General features: G+C 41.1%; 1 protein-coding gene across 1 annotated transcript; it reads left to right on the forward strand.

Annotated features, from left to right (window-relative positions):
- vps4a (vacuolar protein sorting 4 homolog A) lies at window positions 1-12132 on the forward strand. The gene is made up of 11 exons (XM_026172631.1): window positions 1-238; window positions 1889-2000; window positions 2084-2228; window positions 2319-2380; window positions 2544-2663; window positions 2775-2931; window positions 3537-3685; window positions 4415-4496; window positions 8181-8400; window positions 8994-9134; window positions 9669-12132. Exons 1-11 carry the CDS (start codon window positions 218-220, stop codon window positions 9768-9770), a joined length of 1311 nt encoding a protein of 436 aa, XP_026028416.1. The 5' UTR covers window positions 1-217; the 3' UTR covers window positions 9771-12132.
- Window positions 12133-12488: the final 356 nt, after the last annotated feature.

The following is a 12488-nucleotide window of genomic DNA, read 5'->3' on the forward strand; positions in this document are numbered from 1 at the left end:
AGGAGTTGGCAACACTGCCCCTGTTGGTTGACGTCTTGTTGGGTCGAGCTGTCATCTTTGCTAGCCGCCGCATTAGCCACTGTTTTGTTTTGTCATGACAGGAGCGTGCAGTCCTCGTACAGAACAGGGCTGGTAAAGACATCACTTCTTCGGGTGTCCACCTTTGGGGAGGAACAGAGGACAGAAATCTGCGCGTGTCACATTAAAGTGAGATGAAATGACAACGTCAACATTACAGGTAGGCTGTTGTTAGCTGGCTAACGTTAGCCCGCTTCAGTTTGGTCACAGAGCTAGCCTTTGATTTGTGTATAATTGGAGCAAAAAGCGGGTTTTTTTACAACTCTGAATACACTGGGTTGCGTGCGGAAGAATTTTCTGGAAGCTACGAAGACTCTTCGAGCCATTTGGTAGATAATTTATTTTTTTTCCACTGAACAATTAAAGAAAGATTCTAATTCAAAACACAGTTTCTAGCCTGTCGGCTACCTTCATACAAAATAACGGTTAGCTCCTAAACCCTAAGGTGGCTGGATGTACTGCAAGCTAAATTGCTAACAAAACAGCTGATAGTAAGATTGCCTTGGTTTGGTGTTACAATAAATATGTCGTCTAGATTACATATTATAGAAACGATAGGCTTTGTTGCGGGTACTACTGGCTGTGCCTCGCCTGTAGGGTGTTTCTAACGGTATCTGCTGTCACCGTTAGCCGGCCTGTGTGGCCCTGCTCGCTCAGTTAAAAGGACAGAAAACAAAGCGTTGCTGTTTTGGGGGGACTATTTTAGTCTGACGACTGGCTTTATAAGCAGCACAGTGAATATTTGTCTTAAGGAATAGCTTGTTCTTTGTTTTAATAATAATAACAACTTTTATTTGTTTATCACTTTTAAATAAATGGAGTTACAAAGTGTTTCACAGTTTAAATAAAACCACACATTAAAGACAAGTGAATATGTTCCAGCACATGGTCTTGCATTTATCGCAATATATATACGCAACTTTTATACATACATCAGATGTAAACCTATAGCCAAAAATAATAGGAGAAAGATTGTTTTTCTTTTCTTTGCTTTTCGTTTCTTTTTTTTTAAAGTAACTTATATAAAGTTCTCAGTAATCCTATAAAACAAACCACAGGTTCAGCTGACCTGAATTACTGAGAAATGCTGTTCCAGACTTTAGGTGTAACCTGAAAGCGTGGGCTCCTCTGTTTTTAACAGTTAAGAGCGTGATTAGATGATCTGAGATTCTTAAAGATGTTGTAAATTCTCAGTAGCTCTCCATGTTTATGCGAGAGCTAAGCCATGTAGGACTTTATGCTATTAATACAATTTTGAATTTCACTGGAAGCCAGTGAAGGGATGCAAAAGTAAGTGGGAGACAGTTACAGTGTGAACTAAAAGTTCTGGATGATTGGGTGAAGAAAAAAAAAAAGGTTTCATGTTTGCAATGTTTCTTTAATGAAAGAAAGCTGGGCGAGCTTTGAAATGTGAGATTTAAATATACTAGATAATAACGAATGATGCTAAGGTTCTTAGCAGATGATTTGATATTATCAGCGAGCAGGCTGACTGGCTAACTTCCTCGGTGAATCAGTCAGGGCCGGACACAAGAGCCTTGGTTTTGTCAGGACTGAGATGAAAGAAATATTTTAAAGTTAGTATGGCAGTGAAGCATTCCCTCGGGTACCAAAGGCTGTTGAGCTTGAACTAACAGAAAGGTACAGCTGTGTATTGTGTGCATATCAATGATAGCAGGTGCATTTAAAGCTATTAAGCAGATGGCCCAGGTATAATATACACAGTGAAAACAAAACTGTGTTTATGACATGTGTTTATTGCCTGTTTTTGACTCCATGGTTTAACATTATATCTCTGCATCTGCTACAGAAAGCCATTGATCTTGTCACTAAAGCCACAGAGGAGGACAAGGCGAAAAATTATGAGGAGGCTCTGCGCCTGTACCAGCATGCTGTGGAATATTTCCTACATGCCATAAAATGTAAGTATCTTATCTTGACAGGTAGCTGAGCTCTTTGTGTTTTGCATACACCTTGCTGATGGCAACATCTTCTCTTACTCCAGATGAGGCCCACAGCGACAAGGCGAAGGAGAGTATACGAGCAAAATGTATGCAGTACCTGGACAGAGCAGAGAAACTGAAGGACTATCTGAAGAATAAAGACAAACAGGGCAAGAAGCCTGTCAAAGAAGCACAGAGCAATGACAAGTACGATGTCCTTTTTTTTGTATGTTTAAATGTAAAAAAAAAAAACCCAACATTTTAGGCTTTATTGGATTTTTATGTTCCGTGTTCTAGGAGTGACAGTGACAGTGAGGGTGAAAACCCTGAGAAGAAAAAACTGCAGGAACAGCTTATGGGTGAGTGGCCTTGGGGGGGATTTAACCCCATCATGTGGAGCTAAATATTTATTTATGATATTATTTCTTACAATTTTCTTTGGTTTTGTCATAATCAAACAGCTGTGTCTATTAATTGCATCCCAGTAGGTGTGTCATCATTACTTTTTTTTTGTGTGTGTAGGTGCTATTGTAATGGAGAAACCCAATGTGAGGTGGAATGATGTTGCTGGGCTGGAAGGAGCTAAGGAAGCTTTGAAGGAAGCAGTCATCCTGCCCATCAAATTTCCTCACCTTTTCACAGGTACTGTAGGTCTCAAGTCTCTTCATTCTGTTTAAACCCAGTAAGCAGTCATACACTGATATCAACACTACTTTAAAGACAAACTTTTCTTCTGTGTCTTTTGTTTCTCAGGCAAACGGACCCCATGGAGAGGCATCCTGCTCTTCGGTCCTCCGGGAACAGGGAAGTCATACCTGGCCAAGGCGGTGGCCACCGAGGCCAACAACTCCACCTTCTTCTCTGTCTCCTCCTCAGACCTCATGTCGAAGTGGCTGGGAGAGAGTGAGAAGTATGTTTTCAATGCGTCATTTCAATTCAGTGTAATTTACATAGAGCCAATTCCCAACAACTCTCATCTCAACGTGCTATAAATTGTCATGTAAAGGCCGTACAATATTGGAGAGGGAAAATGGATGAACTAGTTTTTCAGCATCACTCTGAGTCAGGAGTGTTTCTAATTTTTAGTATTGTACACTTGTTTAAGCGAGGTAAAAAGGAAATATCAGAAATGCTTCTAAAGTTCCTCACAGCCTTGGGGACAGCTGTTTTGTTATCCTAGCAGAATATCAATTAAACAGCTCCATAAATATTCAACTGTACCAGAGTAGAAACCTGAACTTATAAAGCTGAAACAGTTTTGTAAGTATATTTTTAATAAACAGATTGATATGTGATTTAGCAAGTAGAAATACTGGAAAAAAACAACTTTGATAACTGAGTATTTTGGAATTTTAATCTTTAAAGGTCTCATCTTAAATTGCATAAAGGTGATGAGCAATAATTACAACATTTGTTACTTCAAAGACTAAATCGATTTCTTAGTAATAAAAAACTAATGGTCTAATATTGCTATCCCTCAGACATATTTACTCCGTCTCTGCCCGTCTCTCTCAGGCTGGTGAAAAACCTGTTTGATCTAGCTCGCCAGCACAAACCTTCAATCATCTTCATCGACGAGGTGGACTCTCTGTGCGGCTCGAGGAACGAGAATGAAAGCGAGGCTGCCCGCCGCATCAAGACAGAGTTTCTGGTCCAGATGCAGGGTAAGTCACACGAGTGCTATCGGATATATGAAGTGTGAGGAATATGCAGTATTAAATAATATTGTTGAAACCTGAGGCACAGCCATTTGGAAAAACATGGCGTCTGCAGTGTTTCAAGTCAGATTGATGATGTGAGCAAAGAGGGGCTTTTTTCAGCCTCACATCTGTGTCAGACTGAATGTGCGAATCTTGTTAACACTTTGTGGAACCTGGATCACATCACCGTGATGGATTGAAATAAGGGACCTTAAGACCACAGCAGCCTTTTCAGAGTTCATAGAACCATACAGAACCACAGAACTTCACTGTGCTTGCTCTGCACCACAAGAGGAACTTCTAAAAAACACAAATGTTTGGTGATTTTTCTGGATGTAAGTGTATGTGGTGGCAGCACTGGTAACCATCATATGTGAAAAATCCTTTTAAACAGTTTTCTGATTGTTTTCAACACATTTCTCAGTTGAAGACTTAGTTATTTGTCACTTATTTGTCTTTAGGTTGAACGATCTGTGGTGATGTCAGGCATGTTCTGTTTTCATAACTTTTCTTGTTAGTACGGTATTCATTCCACAGAATATAAACAATTTTATTGTGTGGCATCAGTAGCTCATCATTGTTTATATTGTATAAATAAATTACACTGACCGTTATTCCTGCTACAGTCAGTTAAGAGAGTTTTCCAGAGTTTCAAAAGAAGTGCTTGTGTAGATTGACACTCTGCTTTTGTAGGTGTCGGAAACAACAATGATGGCATTCTGGTGCTCGGAGCCACCAACATCCCCTGGGTGCTGGACGCCGCCATCCGCAGAAGGTCAGAGGTCATCTCAGATGTTTGTGTGTGTGTGTGTTTTGTTTATATTCTGTGGGGCTTTTTATTCCAAAAAATGTACTTTTGCTGCACTGTTATTATTCATCACAATGGTAATTCTGTCATGTTCAGTGTTGGGTAAGTTACTTTAAATTAGTAACGTAGTTACTTTACTAGTTGCTTCTATCAAAAGTAACTCAGTTACTTCAAGTTACTCGTTACTTTCAAAGTAACTAGTTACTAGGGAAAGTAACTTTGGTTTTACTCAGAATGCTCTTGTTAATGTGTTTCTTCCATAACTGGATACCCAGCAAGAGTGCCAGTCTTCTAGCTTGCTTACTTGCCACAAGTGCACTGTGCCACCTACCAATAGCAAGGAAAAGATAATGTGCATATTTCCATGAGAGAAATCCCACGCCTCGACCGTCGTTGACCGCCGCCGTGATTCTAGCCTACGTCACAGCGTTATGTGCGCTTTTTACATCCAACACAAAAACTGCAGTCGTGGTGCTTTCGATTGTACTCAGAACTCAGAAATTCTGCCTTCTGAGTAGGAAGATGTAGGTAACACCAGACTGCAGATGAGCTGCATACAGAGCTGGACTGGGACAAAAAATCGTCACGGGCATTTTGATTGACCGGCCCACCATTATAGGAAAAATCATAAAGCCTTTGAATGAAAACAAACACTGTTGTGACAGTGATGTTCACTGTTTTGATGGTATATATGTATCAATCTATCAATGGTTTCCTCTTTCTGGCGCAAAGTGGGCTGATCATTGATCAGTTTTCATGATTGAAGTAGAAACGGGAGAGGGAGGGGAGAGAATGAGAGAAGAAGAGGCAGCTGTGCAGCAAAGAAGTGCAGCACAGAATAACTCCAGCTTTGTGTCTTTTTCGTTGTAGCTGAAGTCCGGAACAAACTGTGTTCCTTTTCAGCTCAATATGAAATATTTTCTCTGAATACGGAACGATTCCGTTTTTTACAGGATGGTTGGCAACTCTACTAACTAACCTTATGAACAAAATAAAGTTCAACATCAGTAACATCATAGCACCCACCCAGCTGTATAGAAACTCCGTCATGCTAGCTAGCACGCAGTACAAAAAAGTCAGCATAACGAAAATAAACTCCAACTAAACTTGGTTTATATCTGACCCAGATGGACTGCAGGTCATAACTTCTTACCTGAAGTTCAGTTCACCTGACACTCGGACCGGCGGCCGCTTCGGGTCTCTCCTCTTGCCTCCCCTTTCCCTCATCCACCTGCTGGCCTCCATCACTTGCTAATGTTACTGAATCTGTGGAAGCTCCGTGATAGCCACCACATGAAGTAACAAATAACGAGCCTATCTAAATCCCAGTAACGATTAACGCGTTCCTGATTTTGGCATAATAACTAGTTACCGTGCTCGTTACCACAGTAATAACGTAGTTACTGTAACGCGTTACTTAATAACGCGTTAGTCCCAACACTGGTCATGTTACTTCTAATTCTGGTGTGTTAAGAAAACACAAACCTTTGAACTCGGGTAGATTCTGATGCTGTTAGTTTGAACCCAAATGGAGAAACCACAGGGCTTGAAGTGTTGTTGTTTTAGGATGAATCTGAAATCTAAATTCTTATTAAATCCTCCTGCATTTGGGGAATATTTCAGAAAGTGATTTTCTAATCTGTTTGTCTAAACGCATGTTAATGTTAAGATTCATACTGCTTTTTGACTGCTGACCATGGTGTCACAGTCTGATGTCGTTTTTTCTCCTCCTTTAAACTACTCAGCTGTTAACAAAGCATTTGTGTGGACACACACCTGAGCTTCAGCTCTCATTTTGAATGCTGACCATGTAAAACATTGTCCAAACTTCTTGTGAGTTGTTCTCTATGACGTTTAGAATTTAATGTTGGCTCCAGATATTTTTGGACAGTGGCATCATTATTGTCTTTTTACCTTTTGTATCAAAACATACTTGGGTTACTGCTAAATGCTTTAAGCTTCAAGTGCAAACATTCAATTCTAAGTTGAGGGGTTAACCCATCATATTGCATTGACCACTGAAGTGTTGCATCTGTACTTTAACACTTTGGTCAGGAAGTGATTTCAAGTGTGCTGTGGCTGTTAATACAGAAAAAGAATTTAGTATGGATATTATTAAGATCGTGAGTGGCTAACTATTTTGTACATACTGAGGAAAACACACATGGAAGCACATGGGAAGACCTGGAAAACCACAGACATGGGTGATGACAGGATCTTTTCTATAGTAAAGAAAAGCCCCTACAGATCATCCAGCAAAGAGTAGAGACCAACCTCCATGAGGTATTTATTTAAAGTGTTAAATGAAGGAAAGATTTCAGGAGACCTGCCACAGGGAAAACAGGAAGGGCCAGAGCTTGCTCGTTGACAGCGACTGAATTTTCAAAATAAGTGCGCATTACCTCGGCTAGATGAACAATTATGAAAAAAAAGTCTGTGCTTTGGAAACAGTGCACTGTGTGTGTGATCTGTTAGAAGACGTTGGCTGAGGCTCATCATGTTATGTTACGTTACCATGGGCACATTACAAACACAAGCTGCTGGGGGATAGTTCAGCTTATTTAGATGGCCACTTGGAGAAACCAGCAGTACCCAACAACACGTTCATCAGCAGCTACATTTTGCCTCCATTTAAGCACAAAAGCTGAATTCAATGTTAAATTAAAATGTGGAAAAAAGAAACGTTTCACCTGAAACGAGAAGGATGTGGCTTCAAACAGGAAGTAGTTCCTTCTGTAATTGTTACTGAACAGAGTGAAAGATCGCTCTGATCGACAGCTCTCACCTCACTGAGGAGGGCAGGCAGTATAAAAATCATCCTGCCTCCTCTTGGGAAATAGAGTTAAAGAGTTCCCAGCAGCTATCAGCTTTTCTGTCAGATCTGTACAGGCTTGCATTTTTGGTGAATAGTGCTGGGAATGCAAAAAGAAGACAGCTCCTGTAAGAAGTGGCACTGAAATCCACAGCTGATTAATAACATCTTAAACTTGTAATCCACTCGGTGTCTTGTGGAAGCATAATCTTAAATGTATACCCAGTTAGAAGCATATGTAATACAAATTATGTATTATAGAATTATTAAACAAATCAGAGATGCGGCTCTTGAACTCCACTAAACGAGCTTTGTAGGATTCAGAGCTCGATATACTCGCCTTGGAACAGCCCATCGAATTATCATCTGCCTGAAATAAAACATTTTAGCTCCTGTGTCTATAAGGCTACCCACATTTTAAGCCAACTTTGGTTATTATTCATCTGACTGGCTGCTATTTGCGTGCCTGAGACCTTATTAGGGATATCCATTCTTGATGATATCATATCGAGCCAAGCATATAAAAAATGTCTAAAACTAATTCTATATATAATCCTGAAGTCTGAGCTACATAGACTGATTATTTAAAACTTTGGTCGTGTTTAATATGAGCATCGACCAGTGGAGTGGGATTTATGGCAGAAATAAGGAAAAGCGGTCAATCTACAGCCAGTGAACCCAGTATCCGACTCCTGCTTCACTTCCTCTAAACTTTAATAGTAACGAGTTGATTTTAGAGCTACGCTTTGCTTTGTTATACCTTTTCTTGTGTGCTGTTTAAGTGTACGTGTGTTGAGGAGCATCCGTAAGACGGGCTTGTTATTTTTGTTGTGCGTCAGATTTGAGAAGCGTATCTACATCCCTCTGCCAGAGGAGCCGGCTCGGGCTCAAATGTTTCGCCTCCATCTGGGCAACACACCGCACAGCCTGAGCGAGGCCGACCTGCGGCAGCTCGCCCGCAAAACAGAAGGCTACTCCGGTGCCGACATCAGCATCATCGTCCGGGATGCTCTCATGCAGCCCGTTAGGAAGGTCCAATCTGCCACACATTTCAAAAAGGTAAGAGAAAGAAACCTGTGAAATCTTCAATCTTGGATCTTTGTGATATAAATGAACTATTGAAAGGGGCCCTGTTACCTGGACTTATAAGGTCTTTATAAGTCTTGATTAAAGTTCAGTTCATCCTCTGTTAAAAATTAGCTGTTTTAAGCTTGTTTGTAAAAGAAATCACCCCAAAAAACCAAGCCTGTGAGCTCCAGTACCTGTGATCAGCTGCCCTGTGCTTCTGCTGACTGTCAGGTTTTAGTCAAATCTGTCCATGGTATGTAAGCAGATGTTGAGGAATGAGGAATTAGAGCTGCTTTTCAGCTACTAGACAGTATATTACTATTAAAGAGCATCATCACTCAGGCGTGCAGCAGTCTAACAGACTCCGTTACTGTAAATGTTATCAGAATACTGCAAACTAACCAGTTTAACATGAATTTAATTAAGTTATTGTGTTTAGTATGTAGTTGAGATTGAGTTACTAATGTCTCAAAGATCGCCCATAGACTCAGCGGGGTTCGATGAAGCCTTCACGTGGAGGCTGCAGTGTTTGGTGTGATTAATCGGTGCTGCACAGGAGCTTTTTTCCCCCCTTACTCCTGCAGGTCCGCGGTCCATCCCGAAGCAACAACCAGGTGATGGTGGATGACCTCTTGACGCCATGTTCCCCTGGCGATCCTGGGGCTATAGAGATGACCTGGATGGACGTGCCTAGTGATAAGCTACTGGAGCCCATAGTCTGCATGGTAAGATGCAGGAACGTGAAGGAAAATCTGTTGTTTCACTAACAGCAGCTTTGATTTTCTTTTAAACTGTGACATATTACCATCTTCCTTTCCACCACCAATGAACAACAATGACATAGATTATCAGCCAGATTCATTATACATGTAAAACTGCTGAAGGAAGGTTTATAAGATAAGACCTCCTGTGATGTTTGGTTTCAAGATGAGGCTAAGGTGGAGGTGGTGGAGATGAAGATACTAAGATTTTCATTGGGATTATTAATGAGTAATATTACTATTAACCAGTAATATCATAAGGACGGCTCATTGAGCAGTTTGGAGACAAAGTTGGAGAGGTGAGGCTGAGATGATTAGGCTGTGTGCAGAGAAGGGATAAAGGATATGTTGGACAGTTTTTCTGCATAAAGAAAGCTTCTGTTGGATTGAAAGGACCTCACAGTGATATACAGTATTTAAATATGCAGTATAACAGTAATGAAATAACAATAATGAACTGTGTGTGTGTGTGTGTGTGTCCGTGTCCCTACTTTGCAGTCGGACATGCTGCGCTCTCTGTCCACCACCCGCCCCACAGTTAACACCGAAGACCTTCTCAAAGTCAAGAAGTTCACAGAGGACTTTGGGATGGAGGGCTGAGAGACAGAGCCCCACGTCTCCCGCTCCATCCCCAAGTCCAGCAGAAGGGTCAGACTGCTCCCAGTACCAACACTCCACCCCTCTCCTCTGCACCATCCTGTAGGCTTTCATCTTCAGCTGAGCACTTGGTTCACTGCCTCTCCTGGATTTATAACATGGCGCCAGTCTGCATCTTCGTGTCTCGTCCAGGCCCGGATGTTTGAATCCCTGGAGGACATTGACCAAATGCAGAAGTAGAAAATCTCAGTGTGATTTGGTAGCTGGACTGTAGACTTCCTCCCCTGTCGCCTCTGCGTTTTTCCCCACCCTTTACAGACTGTGCTCCGTTACAGCATATTCACTACAAGAACTGTTCATCTGCGCCGCATTTAATGTGAGGAAATGCATAAAGTTTGTCCCACTGTGAGCCTGTCTCGTCTCCGACCGAAGGGCCATACATTCTGCTGCCGTCATGCAACTCCCTTTGGTATCGCCATGAAGGACAGTGAAGAGAAGACGTTAGTTGTTCTGCCAGGCATGCGGAAGTGTGAAAGCATTTAAGTGTTTTTATTAAACTTGTTTCTGTTTAATGTTTCTGTCTAAATGTTATTTTGATATTTAATGCAGTTAAACCAAGTGAGCGTGTCTGGTTGAGGCCTGTAGCTCCGTGCTCGCAACAGTCTGAGTGAAGCATTTACATTACCAGAGATGTGCTTGACTGGGAGCCAAGTGCAGCAGTTCCTCAATCTGAAAATACTAAGAGTGATAATTTAAATGAGATGGGGGAAAAAAATCAGTATTTCCTGCTTTTCTCTGTTTTCTGTAACTTGAATGTCTTTTATTTTGAAAAGGATGTACACTCTGGGAGATGGATGATTGTCATTGAAAAGCCATTTGTTAACACAGCATTTAATCAACATGAACAAAAAAGCAACGAATACTTTAAAAAAATAGATTTTTAAGAAAGCCCAAGTGCTGATCAATGGCTCTATTTTTTTTTCCTTATTTTTTTCTTTTCGAAGCGAATAAACTGATAGACGATGCATCAACACTTCCTGTTTTGAAGCAGCAGTTGGTGGGATTGGTAGCTTTTCTGGAGCATTGGCTGTACATAAATGATGGACATGGCCACGGTGATGTCATTCATTGGCTTCAGTCTTCACATATTGAAGCCCAAGTATTAGCTGCTAAAAGTTTGTGGTGTTTTTGAAGACACAGCTGCAGCACCCATAAGTTAAAATCCAATCAGGTGAATAAAAAAAATTTCACCTGCTATAGAAACCAAAGCTTGTTCTCTGTAACTGGCCATACTGGCGGTGCATTTAGAGCGTGGCTCAAGTGGCCATTAGTAATGCAGTTTTTGGATCTTTGCCATTGGCTTCCTTTTTTTCAGCTGTGGTCAGTGAGGCTTGTTCTGGAGTTTTCAAACTAAAACAGCTACCGTGGGGCAAACAGTCACACTTTCGCTTCATGTTTAGGAGGCCGTTACGTGTGGAAGAAAGCGTCCTTTTGGTCTTTTCACTACATTTCCTAGAATACACCTAGTCTTATTTAAACTGCGAAGTCCTTCTTTTATGGATGTTCTGTTTTTGATGTTTGAGTTCGTGTTCTGGGTGTTTTCCACTCTTCATTGAAAATATTCAAACTGAGCGGATACATGAGTGGGAGAAATATGCCACAAAGTGCAGTGGAAAATAAACAGTCTCATTAAACATGAAAATTGAAGACATCGTGTCTGTGGCACTTTAAGGAAACTAACCTCCCTCACTTGGTTTAACAGCACAAGCTAATTAACGCCGACTGCAATTAATCCACTAATATTCACATGTTAGTGGATTAAGAATCAGTCAAGCACATCTTTGTGTTGCCCTGCATTCATGGTCAATCAGTGTTATGGAACATTATTTATATAAATTACTGGTCACGTGTGATGTGTAACTAATCCAGCTACAGTATGTTTATTCTTTATGTATTAATTTTCTGTGATTCATGATGGAGCACCAGTGAGAGGCCTGACCCCCCCCCCCCCCCCCCCCCCCCTTTATTGGAGGCAAATGTACAGAGTTCTCCTCCAGGGGCGATGCTGCTGAACGTTTCATTGCTGTTGTCCTAATTTCAGCAGGGAGTTTAAGGAAAGCTGTCCTGCACAGACTCTGACCTCCTGCTGTTATGGCAGGATTGCAGGCGTGCCTGGTGGACTCACTGATGGACTTCTGGAAGCTACAGTAGAATCACTGCGTGTTTGTGGAGGTACCTGTTGTTCAGGGGAGCTCAGTTATTAACGTCCCTGTACGGGGATTTAACCTGACGCTGGCCATGTTACCATTACTACTAATTTAACCTGAATAAATAAAAACTGAAATTTCAAATGGAAAAAAAGACACTACTGCTGCTTTGACATGGTTTATTATTCTTGTGCATTTCACGTATTTGGAATTTAACACTTCCACCACCATCACACAGTTAAGTGCACACCAATAAGAGTTTCCACAAAACCTGAGATCTCAAATATTTAGAAACAATCTGTCAAAGTGAAGCCTGAGAGGAGTTCACCACAATTAAAAGATTACGCAAACAAAATGTTCAACAATATACACTCACCAGACACTTTATTAGGTACACTCTCCGTGTACTGGGTTGGATCACCTTTTGCTTTCTTCAGAGATTTAGGCCCATATTGAAATGACGGCATCACACTGCGTTCATGATGCAAATCTCCTGTTTGCTGTATTGAATTGA

Source organism: Astatotilapia calliptera, chromosome 7 (assembly GCF_900246225.1).
Source record: "Astatotilapia calliptera chromosome 7, fAstCal1.2, whole genome shotgun sequence".
NCBI classification, from domain to species: Eukaryota; Metazoa; Chordata; class Actinopteri; order Cichliformes; family Cichlidae; genus Astatotilapia; species Astatotilapia calliptera.

Excerpts from the sequence above, each read along its gene's own strand:
- vps4a (XM_026172631.1), top strand. The coding sequence starts at position 218 with ATGACAACGTCAACATTACAG. Across the intron at positions 2,932-3,536 it reads TGGCTGGGAGAGAGTGAGAA|GCTGGTGAAAAACCTGTTTG; the intron begins GTATGTTTTCAA and ends CGTCTCTCTCAG. Across the intron at positions 4,497-8,180 it reads GACGCCGCCATCCGCAGAAG|ATTTGAGAAGCGTATCTACA; the intron begins GTCAGAGGTCAT and ends GTTGTGCGTCAG.